The sequence below is a fragment of the Nelumbo lutea genome, chromosome 4 (assembly GCF_056320005.1).
Source record: "Nelumbo lutea isolate HS-2025 chromosome 4, American lotus-T2T, whole genome shotgun sequence".
NCBI lineage: Eukaryota > Viridiplantae > Streptophyta > Magnoliopsida > Proteales > Nelumbonaceae > Nelumbo > Nelumbo lutea.
The window spans coordinates 50186451-50210538 of record NC_142687.1 but is presented as its reverse complement, the minus strand read 5'-3'; the positions used below and the strand labels follow the sequence as shown (position 1 = coordinate 50210538).

Here is a 24088-nt window from a genome sequence, read left to right as displayed (position 1 = left end):
TAATTTTATAAGATTATTATTTTTATTAATTTATTTGTAAAACTAATTATTTTTATTAATTTTAATTGAACCTTCAACATTGGGGTAGATACGAACCAAGTTTTTCACAAGCTATTTGAGTTTGGCTTGTAAATAGCTTGATTCAGCTTGGTCTAAATTGAGCTTCGAGCTAAACATAAGTCCAATATACATGCTTATTTGCTATTCAAACCATCCTAATAAAAATCATCTCTTGAAGCTCGCAAACCTAATCAAGTTTACCTTATATATCATATTTTTTATTTTTTATATGTATAACTTTTTTATTTTTATATGAAGCTCGGTTCACTAGTGAAGTCAAGCCAAGTTGAGATTAAACATATGAGATTTTGAGTCAAGCCGAATTGAGCTCATGTATCTAGCTTGAATCTTGGTTGAACTCGGACTTGAGCCTCATTTTTTTTTCCTGAATCGAACTCAGCTCACCTCGAATCCCTCCCTACTTGAGCATAATTTGGTCATAGATTTATTATCATTTAACTTAGATATCTAGGTTCAAGTTCTTTTCTTAGTGTTTTTCTCCTTTTTGTTTTTTGTTTTTGCTATAAGAATTATTGGATATAACATAGAACTACGAAATTTAATAAAGTAATTGATAAGAAAGAGAATTGGTGGCATGAGTTATTTGGAGGAGAGAGGGCCATGGGCAATGGCCTAATTAACAAGAGATAATAGGACAATCTTGAAAATGGTTGCCTACTTGAGCTATTTTGATATACATGTAGATTAAATGGAATATAAATAGATGTTCCGATATGAGTTAAGTGCAATGTTAGAAGGCATTAAATGTGAGATTCATAAAAGGCAAGAAAGGTAGGACATTTTAAAATGGGTCATTTATTGAAACATACCCCTAATTTCATGGATTTACTAAAGCCTACCTATAGTTTGTGTTTAAATACACCCCCTATAGTTTGCAACTGATTAAACCAAGTAGAAAATGTTTAAAGGCATGAGCCTGTGTCCAAATGTACCCCTAATACTTTAGATCAAGCTTTTAGAAAGAAAAATGTATGGTTTTTAGCAAAACGAAGAGAAAACAATGGAACAATTGATGAAATAGTGGTTGCCCATGTTTTAGCAGGGATATGAATGAAATCTCCGTTTTTTATTTTCTTTTGATTAAATTTGTTTCAACATATGTGGTGTTAAAAATATCATTTTCCACTTCTGTCTAATGGAAAGTTGATTAAGTAAATTAGTTGCAAACTATAGGGGGTGTTTTAATAAAATGTAAACTATTGGAAGAGTTTTAGTAAAACTGTGAAACAAGGATGTTTTAGTAAATGATAAGTTTTAGTAAAACTATAGGGGGTGTTCTATAAATGATGACCTTTTAAAATTTAAATGTCTGAATGCAAGGTTTTAAATTTTGCAACGTATTAGCCGATACGTATCGTTTCGGAAGAGTTCCGATACATGGAACATATATAATTACATGTTTCATATTTTTTCGTCCGTATTGGACTAATACGGATCCATATCAGCTTTGTATCAGCCGATACAAACCGAAATGTGCCGATACACATTATGTATCACCCGAATTTAGTTTCCCTCTTCTTTTTAAATTATCCCTTCTCTCTCTCATTAATATCAATTTTAATTAAGTCTTAAAGTTTGAGACGTCACAAATGCTAATATAATTTAATTAAATTCTCATTTAAGTTACCTTTGATTACAGCATTTAATATGTCATTAAATGTTATTTAAGTGAAATAACTTGTTAAAAATCACAAACCAAAGGTAACAAGTTTTGAACTCAAGTCACTTGCTTATAACAATAATTAATTAACCGTTATGCCAACCTTAATTACTTATTAGAATGTCGTTTTTTTTATACTTAAAGTAACCTTTCTTGCCTTGGTGGATGTTTCCCAACAAATTCTATAAATTTGATTATTAATATTTATATAATAATAAGATGAATACAAGTTATATTTATTTATTAAAAATTAAGGTATATATTAACTTGTATACATAATAAATATTATCTAAATCTATATATAATAAATATTAATTAATAAATGATTTCAAGGAAATATCAACTAATAAATATTAGTATATATATATATATATATATATATATATACACGCACACATTTTAGTTCTTCTATTATTTTTCAATGGTTACTAATTATATCCCGATACTTTATATAAATCATTAAAGAATGATTTTTATGTTTAAATAAATTAGTTATACTCACATAAAACTCATTTTTATTATTACTAACATTTTTAAGGATTTTTTTTTTTTGGATTTTCTAGTGTATCCATGCGTATCTTGATTTTTTGTCTGTATCTATACGTTTCCAAAGTGTATCTTGATATTTTGCGTTTCCAATACTTTAAACCTTGGCTGAATGTTTCAAGCGTAGCATAGGGTGGAATGTTTGAAAGTGGGGCCATTCCGGCCATACCATGTTTCAGTCAACATGGAAACCGATTCCACATGTCCCCATTTTAGGTCAACATGGAAACCGATACACCTACCGGCATATCAGGCATATCAATATTTTGAACCTTGCATACAAGGTCATCATTTATAGACAGCCTCATCAGCCAACACATTTTAGGGCCAGGCCTGGGGCAACACTTAGGGCTGCAAAAGTATTGAATAATATATAAGAAGATCCATATTTGATTCGTTCATATTCAAATTTGAATCTTCTTACCAAAAGAAGTGAATCAGATTTTGTCCGTTGGATTTGTGCCAGATTCCAATCGAATTCGATTCAATATTGCAGTACAGTGAAATAAAGGATTTTACCGTGTTTAACAATTTGATATGCTGAATTTCTTTAGTATGGAAGATATATCTCATTACCTTAAGCCTTACTATTGATGAGGTCTCAATACAGCGGAAAATCACTGACATAAAACTGACCACACCAATTTGTAATGGTGAAAAATCTCAGCAAGGTTGGATGCAAGACTGGTTAATATTAGAATCAAAAGTTAGCTCACTATTGAGTCATCTTTGGAGAGAATTACAACTCTAATGCTAAACTAGCTAAAAAATCGAAAAAACTTAAGGAGGCTACTACACATTTGGCTTGTAGTCTCCAGATGACTGGCCCCAAAAGACCCTTTGAACATCTCTACATCAAGAAATCTCTATAGTGCTCCCATTCAAATGCCTGAGCGCATTCCTGGTAAATACAAGCAGTTTAAAGCTCATCGTGGCTCTGTGGTTGTCCTCTGTTCATTAAATCTAGCTTATCTTGCAGTTCCTGTCACATTCATGGTTTTTCATATTTTCATGAAGAGATTAATTATCAGAAAAAATAGCAATGATCTCCTAGGTTGAATAGAAAAAGTACCTTAAGCTTTTCTTCTAAGCATAGAGCAGGGGTTGACAACACTGCTACATATCTACAGTGGATAAAGAGAAATGAGGACAAAGCTGAGTCAGTCCAGAGAAAGGAGGTTTTCTTTTTTATTTTTACAAGCAAGGAGGGTTGGGGATACTTACTCACAACGGCTGGGTTCATCTACATCAGCTAGCTCATTCTTCAATCCACACCTAAGCTTTACCTGTAAAAAGCATTCATGCTGAGAATTGCATAAACTCCAAGGATCAGTTCAAGTGATTACTTATTGGAATCTCCTCGAACTGACATGCCATTTTATCTAGGAAACATGGTTGAGCCAATGCTTGAATTGTTCATAGCCCAAATACCACACCAGTCTTCAACAAAGCACATCTCTTGGTCAGAGAAAGAAATAGTCTGCATAGTCATTGACAGTGTTTCAAAAGCACTAGGGGCAATTTGCACCCAAGGCACAAGGCAAAAAAATGCCAAAAATAAAAAAAAATATTAAACATAATATTAATTAAAATATAAACTTAAAATTTAAAATAAATGTTTCAAAAAACCTATTATTTAAAATTAAAATATATAAATATAACATGTAAAACATATTCAAATGAAAATTTAAAAATAAAATCAAACATATAAAACATATTCAAGAATGTAAAAACCCAGGCATTCCTTTTAAATCACTGCATTGACAATATCACATGGTGTACTTGACTGGTGTGGCTTTACACTATGAACAACCCATCAGGATCCAGGATTTTTATGGTCTGGGAAATAAAAAAGGGGTAGCTATGAATGTTCACATCTCAGAAGATCCTCACAGTAGGGATATACAATGGTTTCTGGTACCTTCAAGCTTCTATCAGGCCCATTCCAGCATCTATCACCATGTGAGAATATCATGACTTTGTATGAGTCCTCAAATTTCTCCCAGTGCCTTCAAAAATTGGACAAAGTATTAGTTGGTAACTTCTAAAACTGTAAGAGATCATCCCTCCAATAAATAAACCATCTTTTAGGCTAGGATAGGGCATAAATTTCATACATATCAAAAGAACATGAATCACTTCCTAAATTCTAGATTTGTTTTAAATTGTGAAATCATAAGAAAAGCTTATTTCTTTAGAATTGAAAATCAGCCATTTTTCTCAGCCAATATGATATTTGGCAAGCTTATCATGTTAAGACATGTCCTTGCATTCTATTGTTTTCTGCATCAGTGATTTTTCTTTCAATCTATCATGTAAAACATGGAATTTTGATTGCTAATCCTCGCAAGGATATAAATGGATGCATGACATTAATGTTTAGGAAACTGGACCAGACCGGCCGGTCAGATTGGTTGAACCATGACCCAGGGCCCTGGCCAGTTCAGTCACACCCCAATAACCGTATTTGCTAAAAACCTGGTGAAAACCGGCTGATTGGACGGCATAGATTTTAAGGCGCCAAGGCGAGGCTAGGCGACGGGGGGGCACACCTTGTCGCCTAGTAGCCTGGGGGATGGATTTTTTTTAAGTAAAACCATATATCATAGCGTAGTTCCCTAGGTTCCATAACCATTTTTCCTTAATAGTTATCCATAATTTTCATAAGAGAAGTATAAATTTCATGTTTTAAGTTTAGAAAATCAACATTTTATGAGAAGAAAAGAAGAAAATCCATAATTTTCATATAGGGACTGAACCCCTACTTTTGTTATAGGAAAAGAAGAAAAGAAAAGGTGGAAGAAGAAGATCTGTAAGAAGAAAATGTGTTGATTAGACAAAATTTTAAGTTCTTCCCTTGCTTATTGGTTTAGGTTCTAAAATCTTTGGGGATTCAATCAAGGATCAAAACATCGAATACGATATGCCCTGTATCGGGTGTATATCTTTGGCGCCCCAATACACATGTTCACAAGTGTTTTCGAAAACCCATTTTTTAAAATAATATGTATATTCAAAAATGAATACACCCGATACACCCTGTATCGGGTGTATATCTTTGGCGCCCCAATACACATGTTTACAAGTGTTTTCGGAAACCCATTTCTTAAAATAATATATATATTAAAAAATGAAGGGGAAGTATTGCTATAAGTACTGATACAACTCTGCCGATACATAGAGGTGTATCGATTCTTTGAACCATGGGTTCAATACTGCAGTTAGCAATATTGTGTTGATTAAACCCTAACAAATAAGAAAATAATAAAAAGAAATTAGTACATAAACACATATAATGAGTATTCTAGTTTAATAATGCCTATTTTATAATTACTAGTAATTAAGCACATACATTGCACGTGAGAAAATTTTCTTCATATTAATTACTTGAATTTTAGATATATCATAGTTAAGATAGAAATTGAAAATTAACAAAAGTAAAAATATGATTAAAAATAAACTTAAACATTTGTTATTCAATTATGACATCATGGATTTCTTGGAAAAGTTGGATCATTGACCCACCATCTAAATAAGAAAATAGCATTGCTTTTGGATTAGTTTTAAATTAGGGAAAATTATAGTCGGAGCCGGCTATACATTTAAAATTAGGCTACAAGTTGGTCCATAAACCAAATTAACTCTGATAACTGGTTCTACATTTCGAATTATAAAAACCCTTGCCATGTCATCGGAGGCTTATGTGGCTATTGCCAACATGGGACTATTAATCCATGTTGGACACAACAAAAAGCTTATACTAAAATTGCCCTTTAATGTTGGGTGATTGGAAAATTAAAAAACAAAAAAATAGTTTTTAGTCTCTCTCTCTCTCTCAATCTCCCTTACACCATCTCACTCACAGTCATCTTTATCTGCTCAACGACTATGTGATTTGAAAATAAATAAAAATGGTTTTTGGTTTCTGTATTTACGTTCTCTATATCAATTTCTCTCATTTTCTCTCTCTACCTATAGTTCTCCCTCAATCTCTCTCATTCTCTTCCTTGGTTTATCTCTCATTTTCCCTTAATTTCAATCGTTCTCCTTAGTTCCTCTCCCGCTCCCTCTCTCGTTTGTTTTATTTTCTTCCACTTATATGGTATTAATCAAATCATATAAAAGAACATGAGACCAACTTGGTATGGTTCAAAAATTATTACACCAATTTGACAAAAAATCACAAGAAACTCTTAGCTATGAAATTTACACCAACTGGAGAACGATAGAGATTGAGGGAGGAGATATTGACCGACAGGGAGAGTGAAGGAGAAGAATGAGAATGATTGAGGGAGAACAATAGAGAGAGAGGGAGAGAGAGAGAGAGGTTTTGATTTGCCTATAGACCGAAGCTGAGAGAGTGGAAGAGACTGAGGGAGCGGGAAATCGAGAGATGACTGTGAGAGTGAGAGAGAAAGGGAGGGAGATTGAGAGACAAAGGGAGTGCGAGAAAAACTGAAAAACCTATTTTCAGTATAGGTTTTTTGCTGTGTCCAACATGGACTAAAAGTCCCATGTTGGCTATGGTATCATTTGACTCAAACCACTAATCCACTATCTAAAAATAAAAATTGTTTGATTTCTAGCTTGACATTAAATTTTGTATTACATTTCCATCATTGATAAAATTATTTCTTATGTATAAAACTTATTTTTGTTTAATATAATGAATGCACAATATTAGAGATGTACCCGATATTTTATTTTTTATAAATATATAACATTAGATATGTCCCCAAAATTCTCTATCTTTTTTTTTTTTATTTTTGTGATTCTTTGTATTTTTTATATAACTATGACATCATTTAATTTCTAGGTAGATTTTGAATTTGGCATTCCATTTTTATCATTAATAAAAATACTACTTACATTTCATAGTTATTTATTTAAATTTTTTATTATTTAATTATGGCATTATTTATTAATCCATTTGACCCCAAATGGTTGAATTGCTTGCCCACCACCGGAAGGGAAGAAAATGGTTTTGTTTTCAAATTACTTTTCAAAATATTTATATTTATACTATTAAAATTAATATTGTGAATTTAACTACAAGAATTTAATGATGAGAAAAATATATCTTAAATATAGGATTTAATGAGAGAATATAGGAAAATATTTTTATTTCCAATTGGTTTTAAATTTTACATTCCATTTCCATTATTAATAAAACATTTCTTATTTATGATACTTATTATTGTTTAATATGTATGTTAAAAATGTCCCCATTTTCTTATTTTTAATTTTTATTTTATTTATTTTTAATTTTATTACTTAGTCGTGGCAACATGGATTAACCCATTTGACCCAAAATGATTTAATTTCTTACCACCACCTAGATGAAAACACTATTTTTGCTAGGTAGATTTTAAAAGTATAAGCTTTTATGTTTTTGAAAATTTGGAATTACTAATTTATTAAGTATGGATTTAATTAATAGAACTTAATGACGAGAAGAAACAAAATGGCTTAAATATATGATTCAATGAACATGAATGCAAGTTAATAACTTAAATGTTAGATTTAATGAAGAGAATTGAATGAATTGAATATCTTTAAATTACCTATTTTCAACTCATTTAATATCAAGAACCAATTACCCTATTTTCCCTCATTTTTTATCAATAAATTTAAATATAGAGGGGTAGATTTTGTCTTTAGAAAATTCCAGAAATATTCTTAAGGCCATTCGTGCTTTTTAAAGTAGTATAGATAATGCCAAAAAATATAAAATATAAAAGTATTTTATAACATAGTGCGCAAAACTACTTGGTGACTGGGCGAGGCGAGTCTCCAAGGGCACCTTGTCACCTAGGCATCACCTTGACAACTATGCTAGACGGTTTAACCAGAAAACCAGTCCTGGTTTCATGAAACCATCGAAGCCATTAAATAATTGAAATTTTAAAACATGTTCGACAAGACTTGAACTCATGACCTCTTATTTTCATATATTGCTTAATTACCAGTCTACCTCTTGTGTTATTTAATGACACTTTATTGTATATGTTACTTTATTACATACACATTTTAAAGAAAATGTAAATTAAGAGACTTGAACCTAGATCATTTGCTTTAAAAATTAAGGAATTTGCCATCCATCCACCATATTTAATTATATTAAAAGTTAATATTTATATGACCATAGCATATATACATAATTACATATATGCCACGTCATCACAGTTTGACCCCGGTTGAACCTCTAACCCGTGAACATCTCCCTTCTCTGGTTCTATGCCTAGTCTGGTTCTCCGGACATTGCATTGATATCTATGCACCATAACATGGTAGGTTTGTAGTTATCTGGATCAGCTGAATTGCTTTAGGAAAACTATTAGCAAGTACTACTGTGAGAAAGTGTCTAGAATCTTAATTAAGAAGTTGTCGTTTTGATTAAATACTTTTGTTTGTTCTGTAGCTACAGTAGTTCAAACCAGGAGAAGAGAAGAAGACGAAGAAGAAGAAGATGAAGAGAACCGTCGAACTTGATAGACTAAACCCGATCAGTTGACCCTTAATATGGATTAGCCTCTAATTAGTAGTATAAAGACTAAACTGCCCCCACTTAAGTATGGGACAGGAAGTCTCTATTAAAACTGCCACATAAGTGCATAACTTAACAGAAATAAAATGACTAATCTACCCTTATTCGGCTAGCTCTAACATTCCCCCTCAAGCTGGAGAATATATGTCATATAATCCCAGCTTGTTACATATATAGTTCACTCTCCCTAAGCTTAAGCCTTTTGTAAACAAATCTTCCCATTGATCACCTGAGCCCACATGTTCTGTGCTTATCTCTCCAGTAAGGGCCTTCTCCCTCACAAAGTGGCAATCAATCTCTATGTGCTTTGTTCTCTCATGAAAAACAGGGTTGGATGAGATGTGGAGTGCAACTTGATTGTCATAGTACAATTTCATAGGTCTGTCCATGGAAAACCCGATTTCTTGTAGGAGATTCCTCAGCCATACTAATTCACATGTAGTGTGTGCCATGGCTCTGTATTCGGCTTCAGCACTGCTCCTTGCCACAACCGTCTGCTTCTTACTCTTCCATGTCACAAGATTTCCTCCAAGAAATGTGAAGTAACCTATAGTAGATCTTCTATCAGACACAGAGCCTGCCCAATCTGCATCTGTATACCCAATTACTTCATGTTTTCCTCCTGGTTTGTACAATAACCCACGGCCTGGAGCTCCCTTCAGGTACCTTACAATTCTAAGAACTGCATCCTAGTGAGGTATCCAAGGGTTCTGCATAAATTGGCACACCACACTGACTGCAAAGGAGATGTCTGGTCTCGTGATAGTCAAATAGTTCAGCTTCCCCACTAGTCGTCTATACCTTCCAGGATCATCAAAAATTTCTCCTGTATCACTGCTCAACTTAGCATTTGGCTCCATGGGAGTTTCAGCCGGTTTTGTACCTAATAATCCTGCTTCATCCAGCAGATCAAGAACATATTTTCTTTGGCATAGGTTTACACCTTGTCTTGATCTAGCAACTTCTATACCCAAGAAATACTTCAATGTCCCAAGGTCTTTCGTTTGAAAATGATTTTGCAGAAAGACCATTAGTTTATCGATCCCCAATTTGTCACAACCAGTTATGACAATATCACCCACATAGACCACTACTAAAATCTTTCCGGCTTTTGAATCATAGCTGAACACCGAGTGGTCAACATGGCATTGTTTCATTCCAAAATTCTTCACCACTTCACTAAACTTCCCAAACCAAGCACGAGGCGATTGTTTCAACCCATAAATTGCCTTTTTCAGTCTGCACACCTTACCTTCCTCCCCCTGAGCAACAAACCCAGATGGTTGCTCCATATATACCTCCTCCATAAGGTCACCATGAAGGAAGGCATTTTTAATGTCAAGTTGAAACAAGGGCTAATCGTACATAGCTGCCAGGGAAATTAAGACACGGACAGAGCCAATCTTAGCCACTGGAGAGAAGGTCTCCATATAGTCCACCCCATACAACTGTGAATAACCTTTAGCAAAAAGTCTGGCCTTCAGACGCTTCACACTACCATCTGGCAAGTATTTAACAGTATACACCCATTTACAACCAACATGCTTACCAGGTGGAAGAGTACTGATCTCCCATGTGTGAGTATGCTAAAGGGCAGAGAGTTCCTCCTCCATTGCATGCCGCCACCCAGGTGAGCTAAGAGCCTCTCGGACATTCTTAGGTATAGAAATAGATGACAATAGTGAAACAAACTGGAGATGTGAAGCGGAAAGGCGAGAGACTGAAACAAAATTGGAAATGGGATGGAGGGTACAACTACGTTTACCTTTTCGTAAAGCAATGGGAAGATCAAGTCCTGAAGGTTCAGGGACAGGAGCAACAACAGGATCCGTAGACAAGGTAGAAGATGGAGGAGGAGCCGGTGTCTGTCGATGAGTATACAGGTGTCGGATCGGTGGTCGTTCAGTAGGGATCTGCACTGGAGGAGGTGAAGGGTCAACCCCAACTGGAACACCTGGAACGGGATCACTGACTGGAAGAGGAAGAGGAAGCAAAGGTGGAGACATGGATACTTCAGGTCCCGAGAAGAAGGGGACAGACTCAAAAAAGGTGACATCAGGACAGACATAGCACTTCCGAGTAATGGGATTGTAACACTTGTACCCTTTTTGAGTCCGAGAGTAGCCAAGAAAGACACACTTAATAGAGCGTGCATCCAGCTTGTCTATTCCAGGACTCAAATTGTGAACAAAGCACACACAGCCAAAGATACGAGGTGTTAATGGAAAGGGAGACAAGGTGGGAAAGAAAATAGAGAGGGAGACCGACCATGAAGAATGAAGGAGGGCATCCGATTAATAAGGAAACACGAAGTACAGCATCACTCCAAGATCGTTTAGGAACACCCATATGATGAAGAATAGACCGAGTAGTTTCATGGAGATGACGATTCTTTCATTCAGCCACCCCATTTTGTTGAGGAGTGGATGCACATGAAGTTTGATGAATGATGCCATGCTGTTCTAAATACTGTTGAAAAGAAGTAAGAAAGTATTCACGACCGTTATCTAAACGAAGAACTTTGATTGGAACACCAAATTGTGTACGTATTTCAGCACGGAATTTTTGAAAAATGGAAAATAATTCACTCATTTCTTTCATTAAATAAATCCATGTCATCCTTGAACAATCATCAATAAAAGTGACAAAATACTTATAACCATTATAAGACTCTATTTTAATCGGGCCCCAAACATCTGAATGAACCAAAGCAAAAGGACTCAACATACAACTTTCAACTCTAGGACTGAAGGGAACACGACGATGTTTCCCATACTGACACGACTCACACTGTAAAGACAACAAATGACTCAAAGACGAAACCAGTATCTTGAGTGCCTTGAGAGATAGATGTCCTAGTCGACAATGCCACTATAGAGGAGTGAGTGAAGTATAAAGTGCAACTGACGATCCACCACTGTCAAGGTAATACAATCCACCAGCCTCATGCCCCCCACCAATCTTCTTCCCCGTCTTGAGATCCTAAAAAACACAAAAGGAAGGGAAAAATGTAATAGAGCAATTAAGAGTCCTGGTTAATTTACTAACAGACATAAGATTGAATGGAAACTTAGGGACATATAGAACAGATGATAAATAAAGAGAAGCCGTGTCAACATTACCAACACCACAGATGGGAGAAGAGGAACTGTTGGCAATGCTAACAGTTTGAGATGTGGAAGTTTCAGAGAGGGAAGAGAACACACCTGGAGTCCCGGTCATGTGATCAGAGGCTCCAGAGTCAAAAATCTAGGGAGAGGGTTTGGATGACAGACAAGCTATACCTGAGTGGGCAAGGGTGGAAGTAGTATGCTATGAAATAGTCTAGAGGAACCTCTCATACTCATCACGCAGTACACTCACCATCTCCTTCCCGGAAACAGATGTAGATGTGGAAGGAGTTAGATCTGCCTGTTGGTTATCACTAACATCAACCCCACCAGCTACTACATGATTGGCCCATGTAGAAGGAGGGCCATGGAGATCATAACAGAAATTCACCGAATGTCCGTCCCTGCCACAATGGGTAAGTTTCTTTGTAGAGTTACTTTTTCCTTTACCACGACCTCCCCCCGAGTCACGACCACCACCACGGCCAAATACAGAACCACCACGACCTCCTCGGGAGGCCCTTTAGTACCACGCCCACCTCCTCTGGCTATCACAAATGCTGATCTGTTAGACTGTGTGGGATTCTCTGTAGGTCCCAAAGAAATCCTACAAAGCCGTGCAAACACTTCCTCAAGTGTAGGAAGAGTAGAGCCCCCTAATATTTGGGCCCTAACTGGTTCATATTTTGATTTCAACCCCACTAAGAACCTAGTGACATCTAGTTGTTCCCTCTGTTGTTGCTGAATCTTAACATCTGGAGTGAGGGGATGATAGACATTGAGTTCATTTCTGAGGTTCTTCATACTGGCATAGTACTCTTCTAGGGTTTTATTCCCTTGCTGTAGATCAAAATACTCCTGATAAAGCTGATATACCCTTGTAGTATTATCCTGCCCAGAATAAAGCTTCTTGGCATGTTCCCATATGTCCTTAGCTGTATCTAAGAACATAAAGTTGGCACTTATTTTGGGTTCCATACTATTCCATAACCATGTCATGATTTGGGCATCTTCCTGTTCCTAGTCATCAAACCCTGAAGAGTCAACAGGTGGTTTATCTTCCTTTACATGTTTCACTTTCCTCTTTGCCTTGAGAAAAACTTCTACTGACTTGGCCCATGGTACATAGTTCTCACCATTAAGTTTAATTGAAGTCATCTGCACACCCAGATAGTCAGAGGGAATCACCACACTAGGTTTCTGATCACTACGACTATCTCCAATTGCTGCCATGATGCTCTTCCAATGTTACTTCTAATCTGAATTCCCGGTCGCCAACTAAGTACTTTTGTTAGGAGTTTGATGTTCCAGACACTACAGCAGTCCCCAAACACAGTTGATAGGTACACAAACTTTTGTTCTTGTTCACACCACTACTGATTTCACAAAATCATGAATCGCACTGACATTAATTCAGCAACTCACTGACCGCATACAAGCCCTCTTCAAGCTGCTCAATAGAGATTGAGCATCACAAGCACCACCACACAACCATAGCTGCCACACATGGTACAGATCTGTCTGACCTTTTCAGATGGCACTACAAGTCCAAAGAAAACATCAACTACTGCCACTGCAGTAACCTGTCATTCAATTCAGGTCACTTGTGACCAACAAAGGCTTCAAAACAACTACAGACCAACATAAAAGGGTCAAACATACCCTTACACCATTCGGCCACTGTAAGCACAGCCTGTTCTTGGACCTTTTTCCAAGAACCAAGGCTACAAACAACCTAGTCCTCTAGGTTCTGATCAGTCCCCGCAGATTTTGAAGGCTTTCAACCCAGAAATACCAACAGAACACAAAAAAAAAGAGGTAACCAACCTTCGATGGAGAGCTTCAATCGACCATCCACTTCTGAAGTTGTCATTTTTTTTCTTGAAAAACAGTCAAGTTTTGTGCAGAGGAAGAAGGACCGAGGTGTTCTCAGACCTAGGTCAAATCTGTGTTCTCCATTTTTCAGCCCAAAAAGAAGAAAAAAATGAGGTCACGAATAGAAAGGAGCAGGTCACGAATCTGTGAGGAGATTTAGAGAGCAACGTCTTGCTCTAATACCATGTTTGTTCTGTAGCTACAGTAGTTCGAACCAGGAGAAGAAGAAGAAGAAGAAGAAGAAGATGATGATGAAGAGAACAGTCGAACTTGATAGACTAAACCCTATCAGTCGACCCTTAATATGGATTAGCCTCTAATTAGTAGTATAAAGACTAAACTGCCCCCACTTAAGTATGGGACAGGAAGTCTCTATTAAAATTGCCACATAAGCACATAACTTAACAGAAATAAAATGACTAACCTACCCTTATTCGGCTAGCTCTAACAACTTTCATTGAATCATACCATATCAGACCAGATTGGGGTGAGATTGATATTCAATCCAATTATAAATGGATCAAATTTGAATTGTGTTAATCAGATCAGTTTGCAACCCCATCCATGTGGAGAAATGGTTTTGCACCCAAAGTAGAAACACATTTCTCTTGCTTTCCTTACTGGCAGGCTAAATTTGATCCTGGAATACCTTTCCTTGTTGTCAGAATAAAGCCTTCTTTTTGGGCAATGTTAATTAGTAAAAATACAATTTTAATTTTTTTGATCAATAACAGTATCAATTTATTAATGAAAAGAAAGGAGAAACAAGTACAAAAATGGGGGGAGATAAACTTACTTAACTCCCCCCCCCCCAAAAAAAAAAATAGATAAATAAATAAATAAATAAACAACAGTAAAATTACAATGTAGCCAAGAACATTTGATTCCTTCTCATCACTTGTTTAGCAAGTGCATCTGCAAAAGAGTTTGCACACCTTTTGATCAACTGCAGTCTCATTTCCATACCATGAGTCGTCCACTTAATAATCCTTCTTTCATTAATGTAGCTCCACATGCCATTATCCTCCTTTTATAACCATTCTATTACCAGCTTCGAATCTCCTTCAACGATCAATCTATTGATGCTCCTGACCCTTTTTTCACCTTCCAAAACATCCATAATTTCAGCTTGGAGTGAGTCCTCTTCCCCAATTGGGCCTGAAAACATAGCAGTAACCTCACCTTCCTCATTAATAAAAACTCCTCCAATACCTGAAGGGCTGGGGTTTCTCTCACTACTGCCATCAAAGTTCAACTTAGTGAAGCCAAAAGCTGGTGGAGTCCACAAAGGATGGGGAACATTTTTACTAGGAGCTAAGGATGCCACTTCCTTTCAGTTATTCAGCAAATCCGTTATAGGGTTATCTTCAAAAATTGCCATACATTTCACCTAGTAAACTATGCTTACGGTGATTACCTCAATAACTGCTTCTCTTCCCCTCTTCTTTGTCCAGTTACCAGCAAAATAGTCAAAAAAGCTTTGCACATTCATGTGGGCTGAAATGGCTAAGGAGACCAAGCAAAATCAGCTTACTCTGAACGAAAGCATTATTCTAGAATCTATCAAATTCAACTTGAATCATCAGCCTAAAGCAAGGTGACAAGCCGTTTACAGAACCATTGATTGGAAAAGTGAAGATGATGCTTCAGCATATAGAAAGTTACTTTCTCAGGAGAGTCTTTGTCTTCTTGGCTGGTCTAAATTCAGTTAATGAACCCCTCTTGTTGGTCTTGAAATTGCAAGCTTAAGATTGTGTTGCAACTTCCAACAAGTCTCCCTTGTATGCTTGGGTTTCTTGTAAAAATGACATACAATTTCTCTTCCCCTGCTCAATCAACTGGCGATGGTGACATCTTGGGATTCACACTGACATAAGCAAGGGCACCTAGAGTATTACATGCTTGCTGCTCTGTTCACTGTGAACCAGGGATTGGACTTCATTTGTGCTTCCTAGTAATATTACATTCTAGATTTAGTCCTACAACTTAGAAATCCTGCTCCTTTCAATATCAAGAATCTACATAACATCATAGAGCTCAACCAACCCCATAGTTTCTTCAACATGAGTAGATATTTCACCATGTATATATTGGGAAATTTCGAGGATATTTTGCTAATTTTGTGAAAATATCTGGAGAATCAAAACAAATCAAGGAAAATTTCTAAAAACATGGAATTGTTAGTAAAAAACCAATTGCAGACTCAAAAAACATTGCAAAACTGTGTATATGAATAATATTAGACTAAGAGACCTAATAGCATCTCTGTGCATCCTTTTAGCAATCTTCTCTTCTTTACATATGTCACTTACTTGCCATCTTGACTTTTGTATCTTCTGATCTGATACCATATTTTTATTAGATTGAGAATCCTCTGTTTTTTTACCAGTAACAAAGATCAAGAAATCCATCAATTAAGCAATTAGTAAGTTCAACAAGACGTTGTGAGATTACATTTCAAAGAGATTTTGTGAGCATGGCCCCTGCTATCTCACCCAAAAACACACCTTTTACATTTGAACCCAAAATAACTATTGCCTACTAGCCCCTTCTTTAGCTAACCAATCTACCAAATTGTTCGCTGATCTTTGTGCCTATTGGATTTCTAATTGCATATCCCTTGAGAATCATTTAAAGCATCTGATTTCATTTCTGTAACTCCAATTAGCATTATTGCACTTAATTAACCAACTAATAATCATTTTGGAGACACCTTCATTAATCAATCTATCAACCCCCATTTCCTGAAACTTTTGCACCCAAAACACTGCTGTCATAAGCTCTGCCCTGATAGAACTTCCTTCCCCTATTGGACCCGAATTGCAAGTACAACCCCATTCTCACCATTTATTTTTTTGTAAGTATCATTCTCATCCTTTATTACTCCCTCAATTCCAAATGGCCCTAAGTTACCCACACTACTTTCATCAAAATGCAACTTCAACCACCCCCTACCCCCTTTATGGTGGTCTCCAATCCTTCTTTATTTTGGCTTTTTAGATGAACCTGGAATTGCACCCCAGTTTTTGAAAAGATCATCAATTGTGAAGTCTGAAAACAAGTCCATATTCTTGACCCAATGTGCTACCCTCAATGTGATGCTTTCAATAATTGCCTCCTTGCTTCTTTCTTTCACATTAAAAATTCTTGTCTTCCCTTCCTTCCACAAAGTCCAAAGTACTGCAGCTCTTGTGCATCTCCACATGATTCTACCTCTTTTCTTTGGGCACCTGAATGTAGTCACATGAAACAACGTGTCCAAGCTAATAGGAAGAGTCTACCTGCATCCTAAACAAGCAAGAAACCAATCTCAAATACAGTAGACAAATGGACAAGAGATTAATAAGTGGTATGCATTCACACCATTTGGTTTGCACATAATACACCGGTTGGGTCTCTATCTTTGCAATAAATCATGGGTATGAATGCTTCCATGAAAGACGTCCCAGAATAAGGCACCAACTTTTGGAGGGATAGGACTTAGGAGCACACCAGACTCACTTTACACTTCACAGGAAAAGACAGTGGAGGGGGGTTGGGCAACACTAACGATTTAAATAAGGATGCACAAGAAAATATGGTACCAGAGCTCTGAAGATCACTCCTTGACTGGGTTGATCTGCACTTCTTTCCTATCTTTCACTTCTCCTGTCTCTGTTTTCTAATTGGGGTTCTAAAACAAACCCTAGAACCGATCACCTAACTAGAACTCTGTTTTAGGCTTTTTCTTTGGAAGCCAAGACCAAGGGGAGGTCCCTAGCTTCATGCCCAATTAGGGTAAGTTTGACAATTGTAGCCACCCAGCTACTAGAGAGGTCTGATAAATCTCAGACCTAGAAGCAGGTCTGAGATAGTGTTGACAGTCTTCCCAGCAGTCAAATGCATTGTTAGGGGTTTGACAGCAGTGTTGACAGTGTTCACAGTAGCCAAACAGTCTAAGAGAAGTTTAGGGTGTGTTTGGGTAATATAAGAAGAGTAATCTAGGATTGGTGGTGGTGATGTATTCAGGTCCAGTTGGCTTAGGAGACTCAATCAAGGCAGAAATCTTGGCACTTCTACAAGGATTGAGATTAGCACAACAGCTTGGCCTTAGAGACTTGGAAGTTGAAGGTGACTCAACTAGTAAATCAATGGGCAAAGCAAAAAAAAGCAGCACCTTGGAAATATAGACATGCTTTTAGGGAAATTGATGTCATAGCAAAGCAATTAAATTCAAATTTCAGCTGGGTGAGAAGAGCTAAATGGGGTAGCAGATGTTCTAGCTAAACAGGGAGTAGGCAGACTGAATCTATTCTAGGAAAACTTGTAAACTTTTGTTACAATGGAATCGTCCTACAGTTGTACCAAGTTTTAATCTTTAATATTTAATAAAACTTTTTTGCTGATAAAAAAAAGAAGGGTCTCAGGTTTGTTAAGTGCTTCAATCCCCCACATCTCAGTTTCCTTTAACATTAGTAGCAGTTGTTTATTGTATGAAACTCAAGGATGTCTTCATTTTCAGGAGATGTGCAACTAAGGGCACTAGACCAACCGGGAAGGGTTCTAACCTAGAGAACTCTAACCTACACAGTCTACAGATTACCAATGTGCTGTTAGATGAATAAAACTTCAGGGAATGGTCAATTTCAGCAAAGTTATTTTTTCCAGAGGTATAATGGGTATATTGGTAGAAAAATTAAGCAACCCAAGGAAGAAGAGGCTGAATATGCTATGCAAGGAAAATGCGACTATGATGTCCTGGTTACTTGCCTCTATGACAGTAAGAGTTGCCAGGACTGTTCAGCATTTCCCCACTGCATCAAAGATTTGAGGAAATTTCCACAACCTATGCACAACGAAAAAAAAAAAAAGGAATGTTAGGATCTACAAAATTGACTCAGGAAATTGGTGCATTGAAGCAAAAGAAGTATGATAAGCAAGTAGAGGAGGGGAGAGTCTTGGCAGGTTTGGACCCTATGTATGGGAACATTCGGTCACATATACTGGAGTGAGATGAACTACCAGATTTGCAGAAGTTTTAGAGTCAATCTTAGTCCTTTGAGCAATCATCCCTGATTTCCACATATCCTACAAGAAAAAATGGTTATAAGAAGCACCTGAAGTGCTCTCATTGTGAGGGAGAGAAACATACTAGGGATACTTGTTAGACACTTCATCCAGACCTAAAACCAGCTGCACTGATAAAAGGTAAACCTCATAAGGGACAGGTGTCAGAAGGTAATGTTGCTACTTCTAATGTTGCAGAATGGTTCAGAAACTGAGAAACATGCATATCAGTTACTACTTTACCAAAGGGACAGAACACTATTCCTGCTAGTAAGGTAACTTCTTGGATTTTATTGCTGATAAGGTGAAAATCCTTACTCGAGAAACAGATCAGTTGAGAAATACCCCACTTCCTCCTCTTTTGTTAAGATTGGTACAACTTCTGCCCATAGTGTCTCTAGTTCCCTTCAGTCTCATTCTTGGATCATTGATTCAGGTGCCACCAACCACATAACACATCAGTCCTCATTGTTCACTACATATCAGATTTTTTTTGGACAAGACAAGGTGAGGGTAGCTGATGGTTCCCTCACCACCATTTCTAGAAAGGGGGAGGAAAACCTAAGCAAGGATCTCTCCCTCAAGTCTGGTCTATTCAATGAGACCTGATTTACTTCTTGAAATAAAAAAGGAAAGAGAGAAGAAGGGAGAAAGAAGACGAAGAAAGGAAGAGAGAAAGAGAGGAGAAGATGAAGAGATGGTTCAGCTGGTCTCCAGAAGAGAAAAAATCAATCTCCCCAGCTGACCAGAGTAATATATATAGATTTTTAACTTTTAGGTACAAAGACCTTTGTGCCCCCCTTTATGTACAGGACACTATTCAATCTCATAAAGTAGGAATGACTCAAATACCCCAGGACTGTCAACTCTAACACTCCCCCTCAAGCTGGAGAGTATATATCATATAATCCCAGCTTGTTACATATATAATCCACTTTTCCTCGACTCAACCATTTAGTAAACAAAGCAGTCCATGGGCTCTCTGTGTTCACATGTACAATATTTATCACTCTACTAAGCACTTTTTCTCTTACAAAATGCCAGTTGACTTCCATGTGTTTTGTTCTCTCATGGAAGAAAGGATTAGATGCAATGTGAATTGCAGCTTGGTTGTCAAATTGCAACTTCATAGGATTGTTGAGTGTATACCAAATCTCATGGAGGAGGTTCTTTAACCACACTAACTCACAAGTTGTGTGTGCCATGGCTCTATATTTAGCTTCAGCACTGATTCTTGCTTCAACTGTTTGTTTCTTGCTCTTCCATGTTACCAGATTTCCTCCAAGAAAAGTACAGTACTCTGTAGTAGACCTTCTATCAAACAATGAGCCAGCCAAATGTGTGATGAGAGTAGAACTTATCATATTTTTATCCCCAATTATTCTGTCTTTTATACTAAATTAACATCTAATTGGACTCATATCTCTTGTATTTTGGTCCAGGGTATGAAAGAGGGCATCAAGAGCAAAGAAAGACAAATCGGATGATTTTTCACAGTTTCGACATCGTTCAGTGATTTGGGTCTAACTCGCGTCTCCGAACTCCGAATGGGTTGATTCAAGATCCACTGAAAAGATAAGAGAAAAAGCCACAACTTTCATGTTTTGGGCTTTCGCAGATTCGGCCTGCATCGAAGTCAAATCCGGGCCCGAAGTCGGGGCAATTTCGTAGGAAGGCCCAACCCGCAGCTGAAGCCCAACTCGCAGAAAAGCCTGGCTGAAGCCCAATTCGCAGAGGAGGTCTATTACGAATCCAAGAACAACATGAAACTGAGAAGAGTCCTTCCAGATCTAAATTCTTGATGTAACCTTAGTATTGAGTTCATTAGATAAAGAGATAAGAAAAGGACTTTCTATTCTTGTAAGATAAACTTCAAGAGAAAGTAGGAGACCACCCCCTCCCCTTTAATCTATATAAAGGAGGGGGCGGACCAGCTTTAGGATCACTTGATCACTTGATCACTGAATCATTCAATCATTCAACTTCTGATTTGAATCAAGGAGCAAGGAGCAATCAGTCAAGAAGGGTTCAAGAAAGGTTCTAGAATTCAAGAAACTTCAAGAAGAGGAGATCTCAGCACCATGGGCGAATTCAAGAGTTCTTTCTTCCCCTTTGTTTGTTTTAATTCTTCCATTATGAACTGATTTGTTTCTTGCTAGGACTGTGGAAAGCCTAACCATGTTAATGAATATATTTTTATCTTCTTGATTTATCCAAGATTGTGATTTCCATAAAGTCAATGAATTATTGTGCTTAATGCAATTAAGAGCTTGGCCACCTCTTAATTGATTTGGGTTATGTGAATGAATTGAGAGAGGAATTCACATAATTGACAGAATAATTCATAGTGTGAATTGAATGGTATATAGAGATATATATACATGATTCATCTGAATTTAATGGTTTTCTTAGACTTAATGCACTTCCATCTTGAGAGCTCTACTCGAGAGATCGAAGGGTTACCTGATGGGCGTAGGTTTAGTATATCTCGAGAGAGTATTAAATAAATTTGTGAAAATCTCAGCTTATGGGAATAACAATTATTCTTGGATAAATGGACCCATCAATATTCATTACATTGGTTAGGTGGACCAAAAGTCCTAGCGATTTCATCATTGCATACTCGATTAGTGATCACCCTTGTTTTTATTTTCTTTGTTCCAGTCTTTATTTTCAGTAGTTCTTGTTTCCTAAAATCTAAATTTCGACTGTCCAAATAATTAGGGAAGACTGTGATTCTAATACTTATTTTGTTAAATCCCCGTGGGAACGATATTATTATACTACTTGATAACTAGTGCACTTGCTAGAGTTATATATTTATAGCTATCAATGTGCATATGTATAACCCTCTATTTCAAGGCTTCCTCCTGATTTGTATAATATTCCATGACCTGGAGCCCCTTTCAAATACTGCACAATTCTTAAATTGCATTCCACTGGGGAACCCGAGGCTAGTGCATAAACTGGCTGACTACATTCATTGCAAAAGAAATGTAGTGCCAGATATCAATTAATTCAACTTACCCACTAACCTCCTATACCTCCTAGGATCATCAAATTCTTCACTCGTAGTAGTGCTTAATTTGATGTTGGGTTCCATAGGTGTTTTGGCTGGTTAAGTACCCAACAATCCTATCTCTTCTAACAAGTCAAGCACATACTTCCTCTGACACAAATTTATATGGTTTCAAATGTCGCAACATTTCGCTAATGTCGCTTGACATATGTAAATGTCGTGGCTCACTGACATGGAAATGGATGGTAATATAAAAATTACATTATTTCAGTCGACATTTCCTATATTTTGGAAATGTTGACCAAATCGGTCCAAATAACCAAAAAAAAGATAGTTTTTCCTACTATGTCGATAGGATGTCGACTAATGTGCATTAATAATATAATATATTAGTAATATTATATTAATATAATACAGTATATTTGTATAAATTATTCCATTAATAATTTCTATTTAATATTTCAAATAAAATATTTTTAAAAAAAATAATTAACAAAAAATAAAAACAAAAGAATAAAGTATAAAACATAAAATATTTTTCAAGTAATAAAATATTAACTAGTATTTTTAAAACATTTATTAAAATCAGAAAATGTTTATTAAATTTTATATTAAATCATATTCTACATTTAATATAAAAAATCAGAATAAATTTATTAAATTTTATACTAAATCATAATTTATTATAAATTTAGTATTAAAAATCATAATATATTCATTAAGTTTTATAAGAAATCAGAATTTATCATAATCTTAATGCTACAAAAAGGAGAATTAGCTTATTAAATTTATAATAAGACATAATGTATTATAACTTTAATATTTAAAAAATCAAAATAAATGTATTTCTATTTACTAGTATGAAATAAATATATTAGAATTTATAATAAATCAGAATTAAAAATAAGAAAAGAAAATATCGAATAACCTTGTAAAAACATCAAAATGCATAATAAATCAGTAAATCGTCATTTACTAATTTGTTATTGATCTTAGTTTCTTAGCTTTATATAATGATTGCGAATAAGATAATAGTCTAGAAAGTTATCATGCAACTTCTATTCCCATGAAGTATTTCAATTTGACAAGATCTTTTGTCTGAAAGTGGTCATGCAAAAAGGTTGAGATTTCCTTTGGGAGGGGCCAGGGGGGGGATTCCATTTGGCGAGATGGGATAAGGTATGTAGACCAAAGAAAGAGGGACGGCTAGGGATTAGGAGGCTGAGAGTTTTCAACAAAGCTTTGTTGGGGAAATTGTTATGGAGGTTTGGGTTAGGGAGAGAGGAGTCCTTGTGGAAGAGGGTGGTATTGGGTAAATATGGGGTGGTAAGGTTGGGTTGTGAACCTAGAGAAGTAAGGTCATCATATGGGATATGGAAGGGGATAATGAGTTTTAATGTGGAATTCAGAAGCCTAATAAGCTTCCTAGTAGAAGAGGGTTCAAGAATCAGGTTTTGGGAGGAAGGTTGGAGTGGGGAAGGCAAGCTGATTGAGTTGTGCCCAAGATTGTATAAGCTGGCTGAGGCTGAATCTAATATTAGTAGCTGCTAAGAAAGAAGAGGAGATCAGTTGATACGGAGTCCAAAATTCAGGCGGCCTTTGCTGGATAGAGAGGTGGAGTGCATAAATTTGTTAGGAAAATTAAATGAGGTGAAGATTTCGCCTCAGAGGAGGGGATGAACTCTGGTGGAAGGAGTGCTCAAATGGAAAATTTTCAGTGAAGTAATGTTATCTAGCACTTTGCAAAAGCAGTTTGAATCCAATCTAGTCAGGAGTATGGGGAAATCCAATTCCCCCAAGGATAGAAGCATTTGCCTGGCTACTGACTGGCAATGGACAGTATTCTAGCAATGCAAGAACAAGAAGAGAGTGTCAGAAATTTGTTTATCAAATGCAAGTCTACTGATTTCTTATGGAGACTGTTCACCAAAATGTTTGGGCTACTTGACTTTCTGCCAAATTCTGCTTCAGAAATCTTTTCTGCTTGGTCGAAAAGTTAAGAAATTCCAAGAAGGATGACTAATGGGTGATGACTAATCACCTTCTTGTATTTTCTTTTATTTTAATGAAATTTTCATTTTTTACCTATCAAACAAAAAAAAAGTGATCATGAAAAAAAGCCTTCAATTTATCAACCCCCAACTTATCACTACCTGTAATGACAATGTCATCTACATAAACCACCAACAGAACCTTTCTAGCTT

At 36.3% G+C, this 24088-nt stretch overlaps 1 protein-coding gene across 7 annotated transcripts in view; it reads right to left on the bottom strand.

Annotated features, from left to right (window-relative positions):
• Positions 1–2832: 2832 nt before the first annotated feature.
• The window catches only part of LOC148855683 (glucosidase 2 subunit beta-like), an 85313-nt gene continuing 64057 nt past the window's right edge, over positions 2833–24088 (bottom strand). For 4 of the 7 annotated variants that reach the window (XM_088984186.1, XM_088984187.1, XM_088984189.1 and 1 more), the window contains 4 exons: positions 4194–4296; positions 3512–3573; positions 3360–3411; positions 2833–3269 (listed from right to left, as the gene is read on the bottom strand). In XM_088984186.1, coding sequence (XP_088840312.1) covers positions 3207–3269; positions 3360–3411; positions 3512–3573; positions 4194–4296 — 280 coding nt within the window. In that variant the 3' untranslated portion in view covers positions 2833–3206. The remainder of the gene's footprint in view (positions 3270–3359; positions 3412–3511; positions 3574–4193; positions 4297–24088) is intronic. The other 3 variants (XM_088984188.1, XM_088984191.1, XM_088984192.1) reach the window with 1 other exon arrangement.